This window comes from Rhamphochromis sp. 'chilingali', assembly GCF_963969265.1.
Source record: "Rhamphochromis sp. 'chilingali' genome assembly, chromosome: 19".
Lineage (NCBI taxonomy): Eukaryota > Metazoa > Chordata > Actinopteri > Cichliformes > Cichlidae > Rhamphochromis > Rhamphochromis sp. 'chilingali'.
Window position 1 is genome coordinate 22,837,688 of NC_137946.1, and position 27,407 is coordinate 22,865,094.

The 27,407-nt window shown below is 37.0% G+C and overlaps 1 protein-coding gene across 2 annotated transcripts in view; it reads left to right on the forward strand.

Annotated features, from left to right (window-relative positions):
- gabrb2b (gamma-aminobutyric acid type A receptor subunit beta2b) overlaps positions 1-27,407 on the forward strand; it is a 67,294-nt gene that overhangs the window by 24,177 nt on the left and 15,710 nt on the right. The window contains exons 4-6 of one of the 2 annotated variants that reach the window (XM_080867578.1): positions 4,192-4,412; positions 16,682-16,764; positions 27,227-27,364. In XM_080867578.1, the coding sequence (XP_080723704.1) occupies positions 4,192-4,412; positions 16,682-16,764; positions 27,227-27,364 (442 nt within the window). The remainder of the gene's footprint in view (positions 1-4,191; positions 4,413-16,681; positions 16,765-27,226; positions 27,365-27,407) is intronic. The other variant, XM_080867579.1, reaches the window with a different exon arrangement.

Consider the following 27,407-nt stretch of genomic DNA (forward strand, 5'->3'; position numbering starts at 1 on the left):
ACAGCCTCCCTTGCACTTACATGCACACACCCGCTGCAGTTATTCTGGTGATTTACAACCTCTTTCCTCCACAAGAGAGATGCACTATAACTGTTTTTGAGGGGAGCTTTATGTTCACTGTAAACTAGCCACAGTGGCACCTCCACAGGGCCTGTCCTGCTCAGCAAACCACAGCCTCCTCAAGCAGATCGGTGTGCAATAATAGGCTCTCAGGGATGACAACTGAAACATTCACTCAGTTTAATAACCAAACCGCAGGCCATTTAACACCCTTCTTTTTCCACCAAGGCTGTCCTTTATTTATTTATTTTTTTACACTATTTCTAAAGAGTATTTCAAATTCAGAAAGTGGACTTTGCCTTGTGGGAATTGTGGCTTTAAATGAAGTTTTTGGGCAGTGGCACAGTTTTGTTTTGTTTTTTGTGATGTTGCCTCTGTGCACCATTGGAGTGGATATTGAATCAAAAAGATACAATTTTAACCTTTAAATCAAAAGCATTGAATTAACTGTTTACAAATTATAATCAAATTTACACATAATCCCAACAGTTCAGAGTCCTATACCTAAATGATCAGACTATGCAGATGAAACATCTGTTCATTGGAGCTCTGAATTTGAGCGTGAAAGAAATCACGATGAAAGTATCATCAGTGTCGTCTCTGTGTGTCGGCCACAATATTGTCATTGTGCAAATAGATATGGACCTAACTGTGAGTGCAACATAAGATCGAAAAAGTTATTATGTAGTGCAAAGAATTCTTTAAGAATGGAAAACTTGTAGAGAGTTGTAGGTAAAAATCACGGTTCTTTTCTTGTATTCCTTTATTAGTCAAGACTGTAATGCCACAAGAAGAGCATACACATTTACAACACATTAACAGACCCTTGTGTACAAACTGCAGTTCTACAAGGAACATTTGTAAAAAGGTGCAACACATAATTGAAATGTCATTTTCAGTGTCCAGACAAAAACATCTGTGTGTTTGTGAGGAAGAGGTACAAAAGCATTCCTATTGTTCCATGTATCACATGAATGCTTTTGTGTGATGCTGTGTCTAATAAGGGCATCAGAGATAGTATAGGAGGGGAACATTTCAACAAGCATCTCTTCAGTCACACGTGCTGTGGTGCATAGCATGGCAGAAAGAGCAGAGTGTGAGCTGTTACGTAACCTCCAATCCGGGACAGAAATGTTGCAAAGGCAGCACGTGCAGTAAAGGATCTGTTGGCGCAAGACTGAGGCTACCCAGAAATTAGATGACTATAGTTATTTACTGAAAAGACACAATAAAACATTTGTTTTAATTTTAATGTCTCTTTAACGTTGGGTTTTAGCATCTCTTGTTTCCAAAAGTCTTCCAACATGTTATTAAGCCTCCTAATGAACTTTTAAATGGAGATGCAGAAGTAAGGTTTCCCATTATTATTATTTTATTATTTTTATCATAAATTAAGTAAATAATGTACATTCTTGATTTATTGCCAGTAAGGTATTATATGGATGAATCCATGTAAATGGCACAAAGACTATAATGAAATTATATGAAATGGGTGTTTACACAATTCCAAACTATGTGTGACCCTAAATTTACCAGTGTCACTCTGTTCCTATTCCAAGTCTAATTATAGTATTGGATGCTAGTATTGCCACTCTACTGTTTATGTCTTGAAAAACCCAGTTCCCAAACTCATGGTTGTCAGCACCCAAGCCAAATAAGGTACAAACAACAGCAACATGACAAAACCGATTTAAGTCAGACAGCGGTTTTACTCTGAAAGCTGCTCCCATTTTCCTGACTCCATACAGTCGATATCCAAGCCTCTAGTTCCCAAGGTGCTGTTGGATGTCAGATCTGTAGCCAACAGGCATACTCAAAAATGCATGTTCAGCCTCTTTGCCAGGAAGTGGATGTGCCAGTCATGACAAAAAGTTCCCTGAGACAGCAAGTTTGTTTAACTTAGTTTTTCATGGATGATTGGTAGGCTTCTTACTGCAGTAAGCTACATGAGCATCTGACTGCTGGCTTGACTATTTTTAACGTGCCCCAGATTTACCAACAGGGAATTTTCTTGCAATTTATCACACTTCTTGTATTTTTAAAAAAAATAAATTATTAAGCTGCTCTATGAGTTTCAGGTGATGTGTGCACTGTAGATCAGATTTCCTTGTACATTTATTCATATATTCATTGCCGGTTATTGACAGCATAGTTTCTACCACAAAAGTACTGTACTACTGCTCTATACTGTAAAGTACAATATAGAATGATACTGTATTATTACAGCAGTAGATGTTTTTCACATCTACCGCTATGACTTATGGGTTTATTTTGACAAAACCAGTTTTTTACTGACAAATCCTCATGTTCAGTTTTGCTAGTGTAGAGAGTTTGATCATTTATTCACCTGCTAGGCCACAAGGTCAGCTTTAATACAACATAAGTGGAAGGAAGCTGCAATGTTAGCTATATAAAAATATAAGATTAAATAATACAAATAAATAGTTCAATAGACTGAGCTGTGGACAATGCTGTGCAGTGTTGTATACAAACTTCGTGATAAACAATTGCATTCAGAAATAAACAAATTGAGCAAATTGTGCTTCCATAACTGCAGCTCATATCACCATTTCTCTTTTTTTTTCAGTAACATCCTACAAGTTGCATGTTCTGTGTGATTTAATGTTGGTGTCAGTATTTACTGTAATGTTGTATTATTGTCATGACATTTTACAGACAGAGCAAGGTGATAGCAAGCCTAAATTAGCTGTGACAGAAATCACAGTCAGTGCTTGCTGCTCTTTGAATTTAAATGCTAAGATCACAGTCAACATCCTGGCTCACATAGTAGATTTGAGGGATTTATTTGATCATCTTTTTTTTTAAGGTTTGCTAATGTAGTTGTTTTTGCAGTGGTACATTTCCTGGCACATTACCCCACTAATTGCAGAAGTGAAATAAACAGTCAGAAGTAATTTGCATTGCACTCCATGCACCCTCAACCTTGAATGCTTGTAACAGGAACTCTCTTATCAAAACATTGCTTCACAGCAGAACTACTGCCCAAATCCAAAAGCCAGTGGCAGAAAAAAAAGGAATACCATTCAGCTTAATTCAGGTCACACATAGAACTACAATGATCAAAATGTATAGAATTTATTAAGGGTTTTAACAAATTTTGAACTAAAGAAGAGCTCAGCTTTCCTTTGATAAGCTGAGCCCTTAGTTGTGTGGTAGGCAGGTGAGCTCTCTGTCTCATTACTAACAGTTACTGTTGGTTCTAGATTTCCACGTCTTAGGAGAACATTAAGCAAAAGCCAAAATCCTTTCCTGTTAGTGATTTCTGCAACTCGAATACATTCTGTGAGAGAGTGCGCTTTCTATACATTTCTTCATTTGACTTGACTGAGATATCTAGCGTTCCACTTTTGGGCTGAGCAAACAGTAGATGGGTGAATATGTTATGCAAGCACAACACAGCAAACCCAAACAGTTCTTAATCCCAGAAAGACAGCCACTGTCAAAGGAAATAGAGCATGTAGGAAATACTCGGTAAAACTTATTTTTTGAGGTTGCTTGGAGGTTATTTAGAGTTTTCTCAAATATGCGGTCTCTCTTGCTTTGTCTTTCTCTCTCTCTTCTATGTATGAGTCACATGAGTCAAAAATACACAAACACTCGCATTAAACCAACTGGACATGCCACTGACATGTGCTATACTCCACAGCCATACTGACAAAAACATACACACACTTACACACCAAACACGAGCCATCTTTCTCCCTCGCTCTCTTCCTCTCTCTGACACATACACACTCTTTCACACTATCTGTCTTAACCTCATGTTTCTATGAACAGAAGGAATTCCCAGTTGCTTTGTACTGAGGGTTTTTTGGCCTGTAGTGCTACTATTTCATTTGCTTTAAAGTGAACTTCATCCAATATTGAAGCCTGTCTAGTCTGGTCTAATCTAGGAGTTTGCATAAGAAAAGTCTTACAGACCAGCTGTGTAAAATGCTTGTTTTTTGGGGGGAAGTAACCACCTCTTCTGTTGTTTTTCTCCATCTCTCTGTTTTATTCATCTTTCCTCCATGCTTCCCCAACTCCTTTCCTACCATTTTATCTTTACCCTCTATTTTCTTGCTCTTTTCTTTTCTCTGTCCTCCTTTGCCCATCTTTGTGCACTTGCAGGACTACACATTGACAATGTACTTCCAGCAGGCATGGCGAGACAAGCGGCTGTCCTACTCTGACATCCCCCTCAACCTGACCTTAGATAACCGGGTCGCTGACCAGCTCTGGGTGCCTGACACCTATTTCCTCAACGACAAGAAATCGTTTGTCCATGGTGTCACAGTAAAAAACAGAATGATCCGACTGCACCCAGATGGTACCGTATTATATGGTCTAAGGTGAGATTTTAATCTCTTAAAATAACATTTTTGTCAACACAAGAACAAGAACTAAAATGTTATATGCACAAATGCTGCATGACCTTGGTAACAAATAATGACAAACATGTTGCACAAGAATTGTGTTCTCTTTTACTTCATGTTGTCAAACAATTCATACTTAATCCTTGTCAGCATACTTTCTATTTTAAACATCTTGAAAACATCCTGGAAAAAAGAAAATCTTGCAGGTGAGGTAACAGTGAGACAACCATTGCTGCACTGGACCAAGTCAGTAATTAGCTCATTAGAGCCAGATGAAGAAAACTACTGATGGGAGGTGCAACATTCCCCCTAAGCAAAAATGATAATGTTGAGGAAGTGACCTACTTGTGTCCTCATTTAAAAGACGTCTGCACATCACCAAGCCAAGCCTCACTAAAGGCTTGTGTAACACTAAATTCAAGTCTTTTGCATGCTCTCTGCATAATTTACCTCACCACCAAGTATAAAAAGCAGATGTACTTAGAATAGCTGTAGGTGTAAAGCCTTAAATTACTTAATTAAATTACTTTTTTGTTTCTTTCGAGATCCAGGGACGTTCAGTACTAACATTGCTCATTTGAAGGCTGATTAGATAGTCAGCTACAGCACACTGAACTCTGTAAATGTCATTTCAGTTAGTTTAGATCTTGTTCTTCAGTACCACTGCTAATAAAACCGTTTCTGTTGTTGCCTTGCCAGCTACACCTTTCTGAGCACATTGGGTTTTTTTTTCCCGTTACCCCAATGTTACTACATGTCAACTAGATTTGCATAAATGATGTTAGATTACTTTTTCTTCCTAACAATAGTTAAACATTTTCATGATCAAAGTAATTTTGATGGGGTTGACTAACACTGTGAGATGATTAAATATTTAAGCCATTAAATTTATTTAACCTACTGAAAATCAAAGAGCATTAGGTGACAAATTATGAAGTATGATTGGTAATTTTTGCTGACAACGATGCTGTACACATTCAGCAAGATACTTCTCTACCTAAAAAACACCACAACTTTTGCAACGTTTTTTAAAACAAACTTTTAGGAGGGCAACTACTTTAAATATCTCAATGGTTTTCCTCCATGCAGGTATTTGATATGATAATATGACATAACCTAGCTCTTTCCCAGAGACCCGAAGCAGAAATCCTAGTTGCACTATATAAATTGATTGATCATTCCACTGAGTTTCAACCTCTCTGAGTTAACATGATGACCATGCGTTTCTTACTCCTCACTGATGTCTCATCATTTCATTTTGTAAATAGGCCTCTTATGCCCAAAGTCTATAAAATGTTATTGAAAATCATAACACTTTAATGGCTACCATGACGATGAACCGGATCTGCTCTGGGACGGTGAAATTTAATAGAGATTGAGAGAGCACAAGACAAAGGATGAGAGATGTGTTAAGAAGAGGATTAAAATGGAATCTTGCTATTATATTTTTCTGTGATACTCTTCATTGCTGTTGTTGGATAAAGAGGATGGAGAAGGAAGAATAAGACATTTTTTCTGAGATGAAGAAATGGAAGAAGAAAGCACTATGTGGAAAATTCTAAATAATACATTGTCTTGTGCTAAAATCAGAATAATCAACAGTCAATTTTCATGGAAGAAATCCAAAGCTCTCATGCAAAAAAGGGAAAATGAAAGAAAATGGGATAAAAAAACAACATACACAAGCTTTAGAGATGTATTGTTCTATTTGTGAATTTGTCTATAAATACTCTAAATTTTATAAGATTTTTTCAAATGTTATGCCACATTGCATTATAGAGGATCTCCACTTTAACAATCCAATCACGTGGCCAATCATGAAAGAAAATCAACAAAATCATTTGTTCTTTTCAGCTAGGGAGATAGCTCAAAAAGGTTGTCTAGAGATGTTCGGGGTCAGGATGACTTTACCTGTATGTTCCCTGACCCTGAAGGTGCACAAAGGCTGGAGAGAATTCTCCTTTTCAAATTTTTTGAAGCATGGTTGAAGAACTAAATAGCAAATTGATCAAAGAGCCAAGAATAAACTCAATATAATTTTAAAATGCTTTGAGTTTCTGCTGGTAGGGTTTTTGTTTTGTTTTTTAATTATTTATTCAATAATTTGTGTGCTTGAGTGGTCAGTACGGATTGCAGCCCAGTGTCTCCAAGCATGTTTAACTGCAAGTTGTTAGAGCTGCACCATCAGATAATCCACTTCTCCTCCTTGTTTTGGCAGATGAAGTGATAATTATGAGCACTGTATCATCAGCAAATTTCAATGGCCTGATCATAGGGTTCACTTAGCTACACTTCTTAGGTTATTATTGTTTTGTTTGCCCATCATATACTATCAATTGCTTGATTAATTATGCAGAGCAAGCTATATTTGCAAAATATATCACTAGTAATCTTTTAAAAGTGTAGTGTAAGAATAATAAAAATATTTTAATTGACAAACCTTTCCTTTATAATTGGGAGGAAATGTTTTCCTTTGTTTGTTTTTAATTCATTTGTATTTAACAGTTTTGGACTGATATATTTCTCATTTATACTGTCTTATCTTGCACACAGTTCAATAAACTTTTCATATAATGGACACCTACCAGATTTAAACTTTGATGGATCGAGCAGCAGCCAAAAAGTCTCTGTTGCTTCAAAGCCAAAGCGCTTCATGTCTAGAATGTCTAAAGTGAACAAAACCCAACAGAAGAAAGCTCGAGGCAGTAGCAGATTGTGGAGGTCAGATTATACTGAGATAGAACTCAAATAGTACAAATCATTCTTGTGTCAGGTCATCCAAGTTAAATGTAAAATGAACAGCTATCAACACACTGATGCAATATCCAAATGGAAAAAAAAATCCATAATCACACGAAATATGGGTTTGAACGTTTCCCATCCACTGAAGAACTTGACACAAAGTGCAAATATTACTTTGGATGGAGTAGGATTAGACTGAAATTGGGGGAAGAAATCCATCACCTTTGACACTCAATATCATGTAAGTAGGATGACCAGATTTTTGCAAATCCTAAATTGGGTCATGGAATCTTGTGCAGGTCAGTGAGTGCTCATAAATCCACACAGCACATGCAGATACAGCATATTAATGCCCACTGAAGACCTACTAAAGCTGTGCAGTTATTCAATTTATTATGTTAATAAATTCAATTAGACTACAAAAATGTGTAGACACAAGCATGCATTAAGATGAAATTCATGCAAATGGAAATTCTTGTAGTCTGACATCAATTAAAAATATTTGAATGAAAAAATGTAACAATAATGCATAATAAAATCAGGACGAAAACATAGTGGCACGATGGACTATCAGCTTCTCTAGAACGTGCCCTCTATCTCTACAGCTCTATTTAGATAAATGGTTTAGAAAAATGGATAGGTGGATGCAATTCAAAAGATTAGATTTAGGTTAGACTGGAAGCAGTCTGAACTAAGTCCATCATATATCTAACAAAACCCGTGACAGATTAATAAATTTTGGCTATTTTGTTATTATAGGCGCATAAAGATAAAACAGCAATTTCAGGCTTTATAAAGGCTTTTAAAAGATTTATTTCTAGATGAAAACAAGCCAGGTGCAGGGACTTCTGCAGTTTTGGCATATGAAGTTACAGGATGACAAAAATAAATATCCCTAGAACCATGTTCAGTGACCTGTGGTGTTTCGGGAAGATGTACTGTCACAAAGAAAAATGTTTTGAAAATATAATTAAATGTAGCATCTGCAGATGTTTTAGAACTAAACCCACAATTGTTGCTGCTTTCAAGAAAAGCAAAAAGCTAAAATTGACTCCAGGGCAAATATTACCTGTGCAAAAGCAAATATAAAATAATAAGACTGCAAGCATTTTTGGGCTGAGAAACCAAAACAAGAGTTGGTGTTTTGTCTTTGTTATATATAGGGAGTATTTGTTGGTAGATAGGGTGTTTATCACTGAAAAATACCCACCTTTAAACCCAGCTTTAGGAGAGCTCTTAGCATACACAACTAATGCCTGATTGAGAATTAACAAAAAAATGTCTTTGAATATTAAGATTAAATGTTAATGTTTTACCTAGAGCATCCTACTTACTATATTTTCATGGACAACAGTGGGTGGAAAGCAGCTGGCTATGGGGAATGATGACTCTCTAAATGCTGTCATTATCTTAAATATCAAATAATGCAGCTCTGGTGCACAGCACATTCACTGTTTCAATGAGCTCTGAGCTCTGCCAGCAATCAGAGTGGAGTATTTTGTTTATAATCACAGAAAATGGCTAGACTACAATTATGCAGGGGTACTCCTTTCCAAGTACAGTGCAAGGAACATTTACGATATTTTTCACTGAAAACCCCAAATAAAAGGGACCTACTTCTCTGAGTCCTACTATTTTTTTATGTATGTATAATTTAACTGTACTAAATTATAATGTTTTTGTACAATTAATTATTTGTTATGTTTTTGACTGTAAAAGTTCAAATGTTTCTGTTGCAACTACTATAAACTAAGACCAGCATAAATTGAGTACAAATAAGTGACTGAGAATATTTAAGTAAAAAACAAAAGTAAATCATTGCAACGCATTAATCACTCATATTTATTGTGATTGTGACCAACAGCCCGCACATTTCTTTGGCCTGAAATCCAGTCTCTTCCCTTAAAGCTACTTGGCCCTGATTTGACCTCACAAGTTAGATCAATCCAGCAAGCCAATCTCTGAGCACAGCTTGAAAAATATGGAGGGTCACTGCAGGTGATGCAACATATGGGACTTAGTGTGGTTGGCAGCTTTTTCAGGGAATGTTTTTTTTTTTTTTTAGCAACCAGGGAGTGTAAGCAGACTGAAAAATGTGGCTTTGCATCATTTAATGGATGGAACAACTGGGGGAAATGAGAGGGTAAATGGAGAGCAAGACAGCAGTAAACATAGGCAATCTGATGCACACTTCTACAGTGTAACAGCTACGTAACATGCTCACACATTACCTCATACAAACATGCATAACATTTATGTTTTCTAAAAGCCCTGCCAGAGGCTTGTGCTCTGAGTTCTACACCGGTGACTCCGACTTGACACAGAGATCAGAAAGTTGCCGAAAAGTAACCGGCAATTTACTCCTTGGTTAAACACATGGAAGCCACAGAGCCCCATCACCAGCAGTAAATCCATCAGTGTGAAATAAATGCTGACAAAGACAGGGGACAAGAGAGAAAGAAAAGGAGAATCTATCTAAACCTCTTAGGCTCAAACAACCTCACCGTCACACTCTGTGGGGTGGTAATCCCTGAGGTGTGTAATATGAAACAGCATGTTAATGTTAGAACTCTTCCCTTTGAACTTCTTTACTGGCATTAGAAGGAAATGTTATGATAGACTGCTCACTGTCTCTCTTCACATCCTCTGTCCTAAAATATTCTTTCTATGGCTTTTCCATTTTTTGAATAACTAAGTAAATTACAACATTTCTTTTTCTTAGCAAAAATATTTAAAAAGTAATACTTAAGTTTATCATAAGAGCTGTCTGATCTTATTTTACTATACCTGTAAAGTAATAGTAATGTGTAATATTAATATTGAAATTATAAGTAACATTAAGTAATCTCCTACTTTTTTTTTTGTATTTGCTTTAAATGGGAAAAAGCTGGGGAAAAGATGGGAAAAGCCTGAGACTGTAATTGTCGCTATGTGGCTGTGAAAATTAGGTGAACCAATGACTCCACGATTTCAAGATTTAAGTGTCACACTTTCTATTGGCAGAGACTTTCTTTTTCTTTGTGTATATTCTGGCTAACAATGATAGGAAATTATAATATTATGTAATCTGAACAACAGGGAACATGCATACTGTACGTTAAATGGTGGAGGTCCAAGAATGGAACCTTGAGGAACTCCACATTTAAGTGTTGTTTGTTCAGATTCGGTACTGTTCAATTCAATTTAATTTTACGTAGGGCATTGCGATATGACCAAAATCTCATATCCCAATATAAGACATTTATTGTGCCGACAACGATACCGGTATATAGATCACAAAAATTTTACATTTTCTGTAAATTCTGTGAATCTCGGCAGCTCTACTTCCGTAAAGTGTTTTCAGCTGGGCGTCGTGTACCTGGAGTCGAGTGTTACATAAGTTGAAACAGCTGCAGTTTTCTCTGAGTATTTTTTTTTACCTGATGGCTCTTTTTAGCTTCTCGTCTGTAAACACTGTGCATACTATTTCACGTGATTTGGTTTATTTTGAAAAATCTCAACAGGATCTTCAGCTTTATTGTGAAAGGTTTATGTGGAAAATAAACAAGCAGACGGCAGAGCCACGCGATGGTTTTACCGTCATTGTTGCTAACGACAACACATAAAAACAGTCGCTTGTCCGTCCGTAGGGTGATTATATTAAGTATAAGAGAAAGAGAGAACTTTAAGAAATTCTACAGTGACCATCAAAACGATGAAAAATATTGCCGTAAACAGTTTATTTTGCGACTCCACGAAACAAACAATAGCGTAATATGAAACGATAGACGTTTTCATATCGCCATCTGATATATATCGTTATATTGAACAGCCCTAATTTTACGTATACGTTACCATAAACACAAAAGCAGTCACCTCAAGATTCTTTATATTGTAAGGTAAAAACCCTGCAATATCAGAAAGACAAGCAATCACACAATCCCTACGAACAAGCACTTGGGGACACTGGGAAGGAAAAACTTCCTTTTGATAGGAAAAAAAACTCTGGAAGAACCCGGCTCAGAAAGGGCAGCCATTCACCACAATCTATTGTTGGTGAGGGGAGAGAAAGAGAGAGGAGAAAAGAAGGGAGTGGAAGAGAGTTTAATAATAACTAATGATTAAATACAAACACAGATTTGTAAAAATACAACTCAATACTTTGTAACATAACCTTTGTTGGCAATAACAGAGGTCAAACGTTTACTATAGGTCTTTACCAGGTTTGCACACACAGTAGCTGGTATTTTGGCCCATTCCTCCATGCAGATCTTCTCGAGAGCAGTGATGTTTTGGGGCTGTCGCTGAGCAACACGGACTTTCAACTCCCGCCACAGATTTTCTATGGGGTTGAGGTCTGGAGACTGGCTAGGCCACTCCAGGACTTTCAAATGCTTCTTACGGAGCCACTCCTTTGTTGCCCAGGCGGTGTGTTTTGGATCATTGTCATGTTGGAAGACCCAGCCTCGTTTCATCTTCAAAGTTCTCACTGATGGAAGGAGGTTTTGGCTCAAAATCTCACGATACATGGCCCCATTCATTCTGTCCTTAACACGGATCAGTCGTCCTGTCCCCTTGGCATGATGTTTCCACCCCCATGCTTCACAGTAGGTATGGTGTTCTTGGGATGCAACTCAGTATTCTTCTTCCTCCAAACACGACGAGTTGAGTTTATACCAAAAAGTTCTACTTTGGTTTCATCTGACCACATGACATTCTCCCAATCCTCTGCTGTATCATCCATGTGCTCTCTGGCAAACTTCAGACGGGCCTGGACATGCACTGGCTTCAGCAGCGGAACACGTCTGGCACTGCGGGATTTGATTCCCTGCCGTTGTAGTGTGTTACTGATGGTGACCTTTGTTACTTTGGTCCCAGCTCTCTGCAGGTCATTCACCAGGTCCCCCCGTGTGGTTCTGGGATCTTTGCTCACCGTTCTCATGATCATTTTGACCCCACGGGATGAGATCTTGCGTGGAGCCCCAGATCGAGGGAGATTATCAGTGGTCTTGTATGTCTTCCATTTTCTGATGATTGCTCCCACAGTTGATTTTTTCACACCAAGCTGCTTGCCTATTGTAGATTCACTCTTCCCAGTCTGGTGCAGGTCTACAATACTTTTCCTGGTGTCCTTCGAAAGCTCTTTGGTCTTGGCCATGGCGGAGTTTGGAGTCTGACTGTTTGAGGCTGTGGACAGGTGTCTTTTATACAGATGATGAGTTTAAACAGGTGCCATTCATACAGGTAACGAGTGGGGGACAGAAAAGCGTCTTACAGAAGACGTTACAGGTCTGTGAGAGCCAGAGATTTTCCTTGTTTGAGGTGACCAAATACTTATTTTCCACCCTAATTTACGAATAAATTCTTTACAAATCCTACCATGTGGATTCATGGATTTTTTTTTCACATTCTGTCTCTCACAGTTGAAGTGTACCTCTGGTGCAAATTACTGACGTCTGTCATCATTTTAAGTGGGGGAACTTGCACAATCGGTGGCTGACTAAATACTTTCTTGCCCCACTGTATATGGTCTTTATAGTCCCTGACAGTACTGCAGCATTCTGGAGTAACTTAAGCATTGCAGGGAGGTTTTAGAACAACATGATAATAATAAATGAATTACAATAGATATCCTAGAAGCAATAAATGGATGAACTAGTTTTTCAGCATCACTTTGAGACAGGATGTTTTTGTAATTTGAGAGATCCTGCACAAAAGGAGAGCAACAAGTGTCTGGTTAGACACTTACACTGGTAGGCATCACCTTGTTTTTTGTACAAATACCTCAGTTTTACCTGATTTTAGAAGCAGGAAAGCTTCTAAATTCATCTTCTTTATGAAAGCTGCTTGTCACTGGCATTGTATACAATGCCCATTCGCACTCCTTTTTTTGCCTTTTATAGTCGAAACTATGAAATGGAAACGCAGAGGAGATTTTTGAAAAGTAATCATAGCACTGTTGTGTTCGTTTAACCAGGCTTGGGTTAAAAACATAAAATCAAGATCATTTTTTGTAATATATTACTTTATAAATTAAATGCATTAGCTGTGCACTCTGAGTACACTTGGTTAATGCTTTTGATCTTGCCACATAGGATCACTGTTTAGACAAGTGGCATGGAGTCTGTCTCATCTATGATACGCATCTGATTGGTGATGTGTGTAACCACTGCTGCGTAATATATCTTCAATTTGGCTCAGCTTCAGTGTGGAACGTTGACCAGTGAGTGAGTTCAGGCCAAGCCACCTGTCACAGCCAGGTGGCTTGGCTGCAGGTTGTTACAGGGACATCCTCTGGAAGCTTTGGATAATAGGGTGGATGGAGTTAGTTAAGGAGGAAGGAGCATATTCTGTCTGACTATGTATGGTGTCCTGCCTATGTATTCTGTCCTTGTTGCGACTTGAGGCGACTGTTGTTGTGATTTGGCGCTATATAAATAAAATTGAATTGAATTATTCACAGAGTTTAATTAGTATTAGATGTTCCAAGAGCAGGACATAGATTGGCAGCAAGTATCTTGGAGTGATCTTTACAGTTCCAGAATAAACTGAAGTTGTCAATAAACTTTATCCAATAGGTGAGACATGCTGAAGTTAACAAGGTGTTTGAACTAAGTAGTCTCCTAAAAGATCCTATTCCCCTCTCCATGGTAGGAAGTGGGCCACAGAAGAATAACTGATGTGATGGATGCTCAGTTTAAGTGAGGCAGGGATAAGTTTTAGGTCTCCTTTTTTAAAACGCCCCATAATCCAGCAAGTGGAGCATAAAAGGAGAATATTGTCTCCAATTCCGCTGTTAGCTTCTTTGCAGACATGTTGTCAGTTATTGGATTTTGTTTTAATATATTTGCCATAGACACAGACTATGGGATGCCTTTTAGGTGTTAGTAAAATCTTGTAACGCTGGTGCATAATTGTTTCCAAATCTTTGCTTACAAATAATATCATGTAATGTTGATTATATCCTTAATTTGAATGTCCATTAATCTTTCTGTGTTTGTATAGTAGGTGTTTGTAATTTATGAATATAAATGTATTGGCATTATAGTGGCTGTTTGAATAATGGCATAGTAAAAGAGAGATAGAACAAAGAAAGCGAAAGAGGCACAGAGGCACACAAGCATGGTTATCTCTGCTGTGTAACAGAGGATTGGACTCAAGATGAGCCTCTCCTCTGGCACAAATTTATCTATGTTGTCAGGTGTGCCTAGACGATTACCCACCATGCTGTGCTGCTCTGTGGCAACTCCCTCAGTGGGAGTGAAGTTCTCACACAAGACCAGAGTCAAGGAAAGAATGGCAGCCTATTACTCACAGCCTCATCCTTATGTTCCTTTCACAAAGTCTGATGGACAGCATAACCTTATCTATTGACTCATGGTTGCCTTCTGTTATTATCCCTTATTATCCCTTGCTGCCTATTTGTTTTGATATTGACTGAAAGGCTGAATGCCTTTATGGTGATAGATACAGTATCCACAGAATATGATAGGATAGAAGTAGTAAAACAGTAAGCTCTGGTTCTTTGACCAGGGTTGTTTACACATATAAGCACATTTACCACAGCAGTACATTTCTTTGGTTAATTTCTCATAATCCATGACAAGAAATTAAGATAGAAACTGCTTTAGGTTGCTCTGTTATTCACAAAGGGTTAACACAGTGGTTGTTTTAACATGCCCAATTTAGCTAACTCTACTTTTTCTTTTTCTTTTCCTCTTTCTTTTTTTTTTACACTAAATGCCTCTCCTGATGCAACCCCAAAGAAATTTGTGTCTCCTCCTGGTCTCAAAGCTTTCATGTGTTAGGTGAATGCGACACTGTGGAGTAACTATAACAAACTAAAGCATTAAATAGTATTAATAGCTATAAAAAACAGCAAGTCAGAAATCAGAATAGTATGTGTAGTGGAACTATAAAGCTCTATATGCTCCTGATTGTGGTTCACATCAAAAGAGTCAGAGTTATGTGGTCAAAGAGGGTCTTGACATATTGCTGAGATCAATTCCTCGAGTGTCTTTTTAGTAAAACATGAAACATAGAAATACCATCTAATAAAAAATGTTAAACAAAACAAACAAAGAAAAAAAACACCAAGATTCTATTTAGATTGCCTCTCATCCCTCATTTGAAGTCATGACATATTTTCACATTTGAATTATTATGCTAAAGGGAAAGGATAAGTTAAGCCTTGGGGGGCAGTAATCTAACATTTCTCTTTTCCCCCCAAGCTGTTTTATCTATCTTTACCATTTCCCATGAAGATAATAATCTATCATTTTATTGATGTTCGCATGCTCCATGGAGTCATGAAGTGTTCATTTGTGGCACATCAGGTGCTATATTTGAAAGCCAAGTCCCATTTAAGCTTGGAAACAGGAAATTATGTGAAAATGTCATTTAAAGTACTTTTTTAATGGAATGTATTAACTGAACAACTCAGATATTTGAGGTTTTTATATAGCTGTATGTTAGGAGTGTTAACCCATCAGTACCATGCTGTAATAATGCTATAATAAAGATATTTCCTTGTTTAATATTCAAAGGAACTTAGATTCTTCTTTTAATTATTAAAAGAATAGCTTTGTACAATTTATGTCATTTTTGTTTGTCTGTGCAGCATCTCACAATAAACAGTAATGTTCATGAAAAGGTGATGTCTGACAAGACGAGTGCACACTTAAATAAAACTCTGACACTAACGTAACATCATACTTATTTAAGTTATATGACATTTTTTGTAACTGCTATAAGTAAACAAATGAAAGTATAATATTGATCTTTCAGTCTGAAATTTTTTATTTATTGTGCTGATTCCAGTTACACTAACATCATCATTTTATTCACACAATAATACTGACCTACAAAGTCAAAGTTTTCAATAAGGTTAATTTGATCCCATATGGCATTTTAAGGCATTATTACATTCATTTTGACTTTTACAGTATATCTCTCTCTTCTGCTGCTGTCACCACTGTCTCACAGAGAATAAACCCCACAGTGATTCATATCCCAGGTGAAACCTAACAGAGAACCCACAGGATTATCCAAACAAAGCTAGAATTGGGACATAAGGATTAGCTATTCACCTATAATGCCCAGTGGAGTTCCCACGAATTTGCGTGTCATCCTTGCGCAGGGGCCATGCTAATCTTCTCTGTATCGTTCCAATTTTAGTATATGTGCTACCGAAGTAACACCACTACCACCGTTCCAGTCTTTAAAAAAAAAAATAATAATAATTTAGGGTTATTTATTTATGTATTATTTTATTTTTACAAGATTTGGATTTTGTTCAGTTACTCAGTGCCATGCAGCTAGCAAATGGTCATCAAAACTGTTTAGAAAATAAATTAAAAGTAAATAAAATGAGGCAATTAAAAGAAAAACAAAACAAAACAAAACAAAAAGTTGATTCTCACAACTAACAGCATCTATATTATATATCTTTGTCTAGTCCCTGCTGTAGTTACCCTGTTAAAAAATAGAGTTTGCTCTCTAATTTTGCTGTGATTTCTTTTCAGGATAACTACCACTGCTGCTTGTATGATGGACCTGAGAAGGTATCCACTGGATGAGCAAAACTGCACACTTGAGATAGAAAGTTGTAAGTAATTGATTCATTCTTTTTTTTTTATTAATGTGTTTTCTTATCAGAGTTGAATTAATATGTCGACTCAGTTTAACAGTTTAAAATTCTAGGTTTATGTCTAGCAATTTAAATTTGTCCCTTTTAGCCCGTGTTCTTCCTTTGTACTTTAATAGTAAAGTAAAGTTAAAGTAAAATGAGTGACTGTGCCACTCATTCACAAAGAAATTTAATTTACCTCCAAACAAAAGTGGTTGAAATTTAGCTTTAATAAGAACTAATGGTGAATAATGATAAATACATCTGAATGCCTGCAATGCTGCTAAAGTGCATTACACCCTGAAAGGCATAAATCTGGTGTTAATGTATGAAGGGAATTATAGCATGAAGGTTTAAAGGACATCAGGATCACACAATACATGGATTTTAACACAAAACAGTAATGCAAATATGCTTCTTGTAACAGTTATCTGTTATTAAGATTATCATAGTTTTACGATGACTGTCATGTCAGATGATTTTATTTTGACTGGAACTTTACTTTCTGTACTCATGGCTAAGGGTTCATGCAGCTTCACAGCTGCTTTACAAACTGTTCAAATGAAACACGCTATTTGTAATCTAGCAGCCTGCTACAAAAGTATCTGTGAGAGTATTGTTGTAGTAATCCATGATTATTATACACAAACCACATTGTTCGTACCATAATGTTTGCTTGGTTCATGATAGGCATATAAAGCTCCATAACTGCATTTCAGTTATGGATATATTCTGTATCCATTCTGAAAGACATTTATAGAACAAAAAATAAATTGACAGAATAAATACCAATAAGAAAATAATTAAAATCAAGCTTTCTGTATTCAGTTAAATAGTTACAAAATACATCAAGGCATATTCTGAAGTGGAAACTGTATAAATAAAAATAAATAAATACATACACACATTTGTAAGTAAATAAATAAATAAATAAATGGGGTGATTTATTTGAGGAAAGGGGTAATAAAGGGAAGTAGAATGGAAGAAAACATTTTAAATGTATCATGCATGTTTTGTCAGTTTTTGTCATTGTTGTCATTTAGTTATTGCTTAGAAAGTAAACTGATTGCTGCATTTATCCCCCCCCCCCCCCCCCCCCCCTTTCGCAAATACTCGAGTTAAACCCCCAATACTCATTTTACTTTTGGGCAGCTTTACTTTCAATTTCTACTCCAGCTGGTCCAGCAGCCTCTGATAGTTCTCAGTGTTCTCATACTCCATCTTTCCTATGTTACTGTAGAACTGCTAGATCTCACAGTTATAATTAGCCCCATGTCAGCCACGCCCATGTCTGGTTGGTTAGTTCGAAGCTCTGTTCTTTCAAAAATTTTGGAACTCTTCCATAAGTACTTTGAATTCATATGTGGCACATGTATGTACGACATGTGCTATATCTTCAGTACATCGTTATGCCTTTCAGTGTATGTCTTTCCAGCTTGCAACCTTAACACTGCTACTATGTGCTTAACAGTCTCCAGGGCACCTTTTCATAATTCTTCTCTGGTAGAATCCTACCTTTATGGATCTAATGTTAAGGGCCTGCTCTCAAGCTGTTCTTCAGGACTGCATTCTGTGGCCAATGATAGGATTTCTTGATCTCAGTCACTTCCTTTATCTGCTGATGATGCATACATTGCATGGAGGGGCTTGTATCCCATAGATTTTACTCCTCCTCTTCATTACTAGATTAGATTAGATTAGATAGAACTTTATTAATCCCTCGGGTGGGTTCCTCTGGGAAATTCGATTTCCAAAAAAGCACAGCACCGACAGAAGTTACAGAGTTACAGAATATATATATATATATATATATATATATATATATATATATATATATATATATATATATATATATATATATATATATACACACACACACACACACACACACATATATAAATACAGAGACAATATAAATAAAATATACGAAGGGGATAAATAGAATAAATAGGAATAAAAATAAAAATACAAGTGAATTGCACATTTCAAGTATTGAGTCTATTGCACCGAAGGTGAAAAAAAGTTTGAAAAGCCTAGTCTAAAAAAGTTAAAGTTAACAAAAAAGGTGCGGTGTTGCAGAGCTACTTGGAAAGGCTGCTGTCACTCCAGCGCCATCTTGTCAACATACTATACATCTTCTGCTGCCTAAGGCACTCTCATAGCAGTTCATCCCCAATACCCATCTTCCTAATGTATTCAGAAATGTTCTGAATACATCAGGAATATGTATTGGCTCTCACAACTGGATCTTGGCACTGACACTCACTAATCCTCACCATCCTTCTTTTCATGGCTGGTGGAGTCTCATGGTGCTGGACTTTAGATGGAACCATCAGTGCCCTCAGAAGTTTGTTTGTATTGATGTTACTGCCATACCAACTCTTGTGGCCACTTTATTATTTAAGCCAATATCTATTTTGACATTGAAAGCGTTGATGGTATGGGTCTTATTCCTACAATGGAAAGGGCTCATCAGCACTTGTTCGTTTCAATTGAGCTTTATTTATATAGCACCAAATTACAATAACAGTTGCTTCAAGGTGCTCATTATTGTTAAGAGGCTTCATATTGTCTCACTGTCTATTATCTATTTGCTGCTTTACCCGCCAGTTCCTGGTCCTTTGACATTTTGTTGTTTCAATACCCTTTTGAGCTTTGCTCATATGTGTGGAGCTTCCATGTTATGTAGAAGAAGTTTATCTACCAGTTTGTTACCTGGTATTTATACGAATTATACCTTTGTGGGTATAGCCAGTATGAGTATTGTTAGCCACTCATGTGATATTCGAATAGAAGTGGATCATGGCAGGTCCTTGTTGCTGTTTGCATACACAAATGCACACAACTGCCACATATCATCTATATATAGTTTGTCATGCCAAGGGGACAGACAAGAAAAAATACTATAATAAAATCTAAATGGGAACTTCATGTATATTTTTACTGCAAATGTAACCCCCTGCTTTGTAGTGTCCAGTTGAACAAATTGTCTGAGTTCAGAGAATGATGGTAAACAACTGAGAGGAAGATGGAGAGGAGTGGAGCATTAGTGGTGTACATATGAGCTCACCTCACAATATGTCCAGTCATTAGTACCACAAGCGCACATCCTTCTCTTTTAATGTGGTTGGAGTGTTTTCTTTCTCTTAAGAAACTAGCTGGATATTACTAACTGTGGCTGTGAGCATCCATCATATAGATTATGTATGTGTAATTATCATAGCCACTAAAACATACCCAATAGACAAAACCTCTGAAAACACATGCACACTTAAAAGGTTTAAAGGACTCCCAGTGCTAATATAAAAGGGTAGACTACTGGTTTCCATCCATCTATCTCCTTTATAAATTCATCAGTGTTTTTTTCCTTTCTCAAAGTTCCACCACAAGTGTTTCTTTCTTACTCTGTATGTATCGCTCCATTAGCCATTCTATTTTCAAATTGAACTTTATGTGACTTAGAGGCAAATGTAAAACCGCTGATTTACCAGCTTTTATTCATGCTATGGCAAAAGTGCTCCATAACAAGTAAATAAGGTTTTGGAACAGTGGACACTTTATCAGCATAGCGAGATGTAAAACTGTTAAAGTTAATTAATCTGTTACCGTGCACACAAATCTCAAAGTATTAATCATGCTTCAATTCAGATCAACTCAGATCCTATGGTACAAAAGTTTGTATTAGTATACAAAATTTCACACCTAGACTATTATTGAAGGATTTTCTTGCATTTGAAAATGCCATTCCTACATTATTTATAATGCTCAGTGTCGCTGTTACAGTAATATACAGTCTATATGCTGCTGTATAGCCCTACCTTCAAAAGAAAACTGATTTGATCAAAAGATACAACACTGACTTCATAACAACAGTAGCTGTGAACCTTTTCAATAAATCATACCAAGATTAGGATCAGTCAGCCGTTAAACATTGAACACTAGCCAAGAAGCATCTTCGTGTAGCAGCTTTACAAACTTGTAGTGTAGTAACTTTACAAAATGTATGGCTCTACACAAGACGACAAAATTGGTCATTTCAGCAAAGCTGTTTTAAAAGCCATAAAATGAAACAAAGTAATTAAGACAGCTATGTACGTATTCGATAACTTTTACATGTACTGAGGGGAAAGTAAAAGGCACATTACATTAGATGTTTCAGTCGATATGTGCTCACTATGAAACTATCATTTCATTACAGCATCTCTGTCAAGTTATAGTTATATTTTCTGCACCAGTGATCCCCATCATATGGACAGCCACTTCCACTCTATCTCGCTGTTGCCATCACTGCTTATCAGAGCCCATTTTGGAAACTGCAGACATTCTCTGGGGTGTGAATGGTTTCCACACGTGGGCTTGCATGGCTTATTTATTTATCTTATCTTTAGATGTTCCGCCCCTGTCCAGGCATCCAAGTGAGCTGCAGCTTGCTGTATACTGCAAAACTTTAAAGATATTTTTTAATTACTAGGAATAACATTAAAGTCGCTTTGAACTTTGTAAAATCAAAGTTAGTTGCAGACATATTTAGAGTTGAGTATTCTTCTCAGCTTCACTGGGCTATGCGTGAAGCAGGCATTTGTCGGGGGATGGATTTCAAGTATCGATTTTTGTGTGAGAGTGATGGTGATGTTTGTGAATGTGTATGTGGACACATGTGTTTACGCATCACAGAATGTCTATTAATATGTATTAAGTTGATATGCATTTCGTCTGATAAACTGTGGGGAAAAAATAATCCAAAGGACTTGCTTGGTGACTTTAATAATTTTCAATAAACAGTCAAAATTTAGGGAGTCACAGCATACTGTATTTCAAAGTATTCTTATTTCAAATGTTTGCAAATGCCAAATGTGTTTACAAGTTTTATTTACAATATATTTAGAAAAAAAGTATAGATGTGAAGAATAACATGATTGTTTTGATTCATAATGCTTTATCATGACCTTGCATGCCAGTGGTATTTAATATATGTATTAGAACTTGGTATTCTTTTATAATAAGTATATAAAAAAACACTTTTTTTATTATCCCTGATTATCTTCTGCCCATAGCAATATCAAAGCCAGTGTTTTATCTCCTTCCAAAATCCTTCTTTGCCCATTAAAACAAATCAACTGAGACATTATTTCATAAGCTTGATAAAAATGCCTGGAGTCAGATTTGGTCAGGGAGATATGCCAGAGTCCCAGTTAAATAGCTTTAGTATTGTATTGCTATCTCCTCTGATGTTATCGTGAACAATTTCATTTACTTTTGGTCTGGCGGTGCTCTCTGACATTGGAATCCATAAGAGAAGGTTTTGTGCTAGTGTAAAATAGATATCGTCACCCCGTGTTTTATTATTATTTAAAACTTATTGTTTTTTTTTATCTAAGTTCTGTAATCTTGTGCCAGTTAATAGTTACAAAGCCAAGTTTCTTATTTCACCATTTTGTAATTAATAGATATACTCTCAACTAATTATTTATTTTGTGTCTCTTACTATATTCCTTGCAGTTAATTTCATATGGGATGGGAATTAAGACAATCTGAATGTGCTAAACACTTTGACACAAAAACTTCAGTAAAATAAAATTGCAAAGTCAGTCTAAGGGTTAAAGTTCTTAGGTAACTAAAAACTAAGTTATAAGAGCACTGGGTCAAACTTCTACTCATCTATGCTATTACAGTACAGAGGTGTGTGTAGTCCTTGTTTGTTGACAGTTTGTTTTTCCTAACATGCCCCCATTCAGTCATCCACTTCAGTCATGCAGTAGCTCTGTTCCCCCCTGAGTGTGTCCACAACACAGATTGATAATTACTGCTATGACCTCATATTGTCAATTCACCATAAGCACATGGCTCAGAAAGACTCTTGTTGTCTAGGTAACCCTCTCATGTATTTACTACCAGGTCTTCTACAAGTCAAAGATATCCTTCGCACTCATTGGCTGTCATCAGTGTTGGTCAAGTTACTTGAAAATAGTAATTAGTAAATAATTACTGATTATTTCTCCAAGAAAGTAATCCAGTTACTTTACAGATTACTTATTTTCAAAAGTAATTAGTTACTTTTAAAAAACATGATACACAACCTGAATACGTAATAAAGCAATAGACCTTTCAGCCCAATTCTATTTTTTCTGCATAATCGATCATATAAAATGTATTTAAATGAAAAAGTCTTGTTTTAAAATTTGTTTTATTAGTTTTAATATTTTAACTTTATGCATCAAGCAAAAATTTAATTATTTGCAACAGTCTTGTTTAATCTAATTTGATCGGATATCGGAGAGAAATAAAAATTATCACAAAAACGCCTCACAAAACTTGCGACATGGCGTAACTCGGCTCATAACCGTAGCACGTCAGAGCAGTATGCGTCACGTGATAGAGCGGCTGTGGCGTGCGAGACCTGTCGCTACCAAACCAGCATTTCATCTCAGAGAAAGTTATCCCAGAGAGAAGTAAAGCAAGTGTGTAAGTTCATCTCTGAATGTTTGTAAAGCATTCCAACGTTAAGCATAACAACCGATATATGGAGCGACTGCCTCTTCCCTCTCCCTCGCTCTCCTGCTGCTACTTCAATCATGAAACTGATCAATGATCAGCTGATCGGCTTTTCTGTCGCGAGTCCGTCTCTCTTGTTTGTTTTTGGCCCACTTTGCACCAGAAAGAGGGAACCAGCGGCTAAACAACAGCAGCACGTTTAAGCTTGATAAGCTGTTGTTAGAATTTATTTAATATTACTTTCTACACCAGGATCCATTTCTACACGTAATAAGCTAGTACTTTTGGATTTTTTGTCGCTTAAAAAATTCATCCAAACTAAAATTATTTCTGTCTGCCCCTGACCAGTCCTGACTTCATTTCAGTCATCTCAACTAATATAATTTCCTTATACACTTCACTCCATGAGGATTTTTTTCTTTTCTGGCACCTGTACTGAGGAAGTCATTTTACCATTCCTTCTTTGGAAACTTTTTGTTATAGAAGAATGACCGAAAGTCACATACACATTAACAAAAAAAAAATTACAATAAGTAAATAAATAAAAATAAAAAGCAGACAGATAAGCCTCCATCGAACTTCTGCTTAGAACTTGTTCCTGTGCTGCCATCATTAGTGCCTGTGAGCTGTCTTTCAGTCCACCTTTGTCTAACCATTGATAGGTTTTCTTAATATCAGCCACTTCTTCCACCTGTCAGTGGTGCATGCAGTGCAGGGGCCTGTCCTTCCATGATATTTCCTACTCTTGCTCCTCTTCTTTCTTGGGTTTCTTCTGCCTGAGGTATTCACTAAGCACACGGTCAGTTGTGGCCATCTTGGATTTGGGTGTCCCATTCTTGGTTCTGACCAGAGGTGTGGACTCGAGTCACATGACTTGGACTCGAGTCAGACTCGAGTCATTAATTTTATGACTTTAGACTTGACTTGAAAAAATGTTCTGAGACTTGTGACTTGACTTGGACTTTTACACCAATGACTTGGGACTTGAATTGGACTTGAACCGGTTTACTTGAAAAGACTTGATATTTTACCCAAAATATAAAATTTAACATGCATATTATATAGAGATTGAAAATGTGACGTCATTCACGGGTAGAACCACAAAGGATTCTGGGAACTCGTGGCAAGCGGTACTAGCGCACGCAGGCTTTCAATTGAAATCAGTCACACAGCGATAAAAAGAAACACAAAAATGTCAAGAAGCCGTTGTATTATTAACTGCAATAGCCGGTCGCATGACAGCCACGGGAAGCCGACGGGTAAAGAGATCGGTTGTTATCGGATTACGTCGTTGAAGAGAAATTGTTCAAGCCATGTTTCCGAAGTAACAAAGACGCGACGGATGGCCTGGATTGCAGCCATTCAAAGATCAAATATAACGTCCCAGAACACTCCAGCTCACAGGTTAGTCTGCTCCAAGCATTTACACGAAGGTCAGTATTTTTTAGTAGTTAATACGTCATTTTCATAACATAATTGGTGATATAGGTTACAAGCAAGTCTGGCGCTGAACAGAAATTGTCGCGCTATGCTCCTGTGTTTATTGTGCATAAATAGTGAATTGTCCTGACACAATATTGTGTTTCGCTTCTGTTATTATGGTACATTAACAAAAACATACTTTTATTCACAGGATAAAACAGGTTTTTTGTATCACTAATTGCCCAGTACGATTACAGCATACAATATTGTTGTCACTGCTACATTTCTGTGATGCTACCAGAAATGATTTCCACTACTAATTAATTACCGTTGAGCTCAAAGGTCCTATTAATAAACGGTTAACGAATGTGTATTTATGACGACAATTTGTGAGACTGGTAAACTTATGATACGTACGATGGTCTTTCGTTCTACACGGTGCATTTCAAGGTCCTGTACCCATCCGTCGGTAAACTGTACCTGGACTTGTTGCAGTGACCTGAAGTTACTAAACTTCACGAGTGTATGCACTCACTCCAAGAACCGTATGATTATAAATATGCATATAAATATGCTACAATGAGATAGCTGACTTCATCTAACTAGCAAATGTTGTCCAGGCTACGTTGGTGATGCAGTTCTTTTTAATGTGTATGATATTTTTGTCATGCGATTTTAAAGCTGGTCCTACAACCGCATCCAAGAATAACATGCAGCGTATCTCAGAACTGTCGGTGAAAATTATTCTTGGAGCTAGGTTTAATTGAGCTGCATTTTAAAGAGGTGCAATTTCACAATTTGTGTATATTTTCTAAGTTCACTATTTTGTCATGTGTTGAGAAAAACACAGATTTTAAAATTACATGGTCTAATATTTACATTTAGCATAACTGCAACATTATTTTTTCGTTTTTTTTTTAAAGACTCGAAAGGACTTGAAATTCAAAGTTTCAGACTTGTGACTTGACTCGGACTTTTACACCAGTGACTTGAGACTCGACTCTGACTTGCCTGACATTACTTGAGACTTGACTTGAGACTTGAGGATAAAGACTTGAGACTTACTTGAGACTTGCAAAACAATGACTTGGTCCCACCTCTGGTTCTGACATTCACTAGTCCTAGCCCACCTTCCTTACACTTAGTGTACTGTCTCAAGGTGCTGGATTTGGGGTGAAACCATCCCTGCATAATAGGGAAGTTTCTTTTCTTGCCGTCAGTGGCTTCTATCTCCTCTTTTGGCCAGCTTATTATCACAGCACGATATTATTATCAACTAGAAGGACATAGGTGTTGATTGCCTAGATGTTGTTCTTCTCAGGACTTTCCTTACTCTCTGCAAGAACTTGATGATTGCAGATTTCCTAGCGGCCTCTTGATGGTTCCCATTTGCCTGTGGAATTTGCAGGTACTTGTAGCTGTCTTCGTTGTTTGTAGTGTTGCCTTCTGGTAGTACAATCCCCTCAGTTCTGACTACTTTCCCTCTCTTTGTTGCCACCTGGCTTCAGTCTCTCAGGTTCAAGCAGCTGGCCATAGCTGTGAGACTTTGCTTGACAATTTCTAAGGCCTCAGGTATGGGCAGCTTACTTCTTATGCATCCATTTGTTATATTAGCAGCACCAATAGTTGGCTAATCTTCCTCCATGCTGCCTTTATCTTGATGGAGGGTACTGCCTTTTGTGGCTGTTTATCTTGTAGCCAAGCATCTCAGTGATCAAAGTTGCTGTGGTGTCACAGTAGTGATTGTCCATGTTCTAGTAGACCTTAAGAAGGTACTTCACGTAGTCTTGGTAATCAGCCACAGAAGGTCTAGGTTTTCATTTTAGCTATGATCCTAGCTATCTCTCAGGTCATCTCCTCTCACACTCACAACCGTTAGTTCACATATAAATATTTTGCCACATTGCAGTTATTGCGAAGTGCACAGTAGTGAGAGATCTAAATAGTAAGGGTATCTTCATGTTGAGATGGCTTTGAATAAGATTTTAACACACAGTAATTGCACTACTGAGCTTTACTTGTGTAACTAACAGAATTAATATGTTAGTTACACAAAAATTAATGACCAGCATTCATTCTTCCAAGGTTGCAGTATTGCGAACTGTTATATGTGTGGTTCAAGGAGTGTTAAGAGCACAAAAGTCGATTGTTTTGACTAGAAAATAATAACAGGTAAACAAACCCACAACTTAGAAACATTTCAAACCATATATACACTATGCAGGCCTTTTGAGGAGAAGGAAGCAAATAGGAATAGGAAGCATATTTAAAATGCACATGCTTTTACAAAAAAAAAAAATTCAAATGAATAAAAGAGTTTTTCCTTGCGGACTGCCATGAATTTTTCATCAGTAAACCAAAGCCCAGTGACTGCATCTAAAGTCAAAAGACTGTAAACTGGTAACAAATGCAAACCTAATCATTACTAATTAAATATACAAGAACGACATGGGATAGATCGTGAACAGATATAGTGTGTAGACCTTATTGTCAATCAGTTATTCTTGTTGCTTGTACTGTCTCGCAGATGGTTACACTACAGATGACATTGAATTCTACTGGCGAGGAGGAGATAATGCTGTGACAGGAGTAGACAAGATCGAACTTCCCCAGTTCTCCATTGTGGATCATAAGCTCATTTCCAAGAATGTTGTCTTCTCCACAGGTAACGCATCATAAAAATCATGATTCATTATCATTGTTACTAT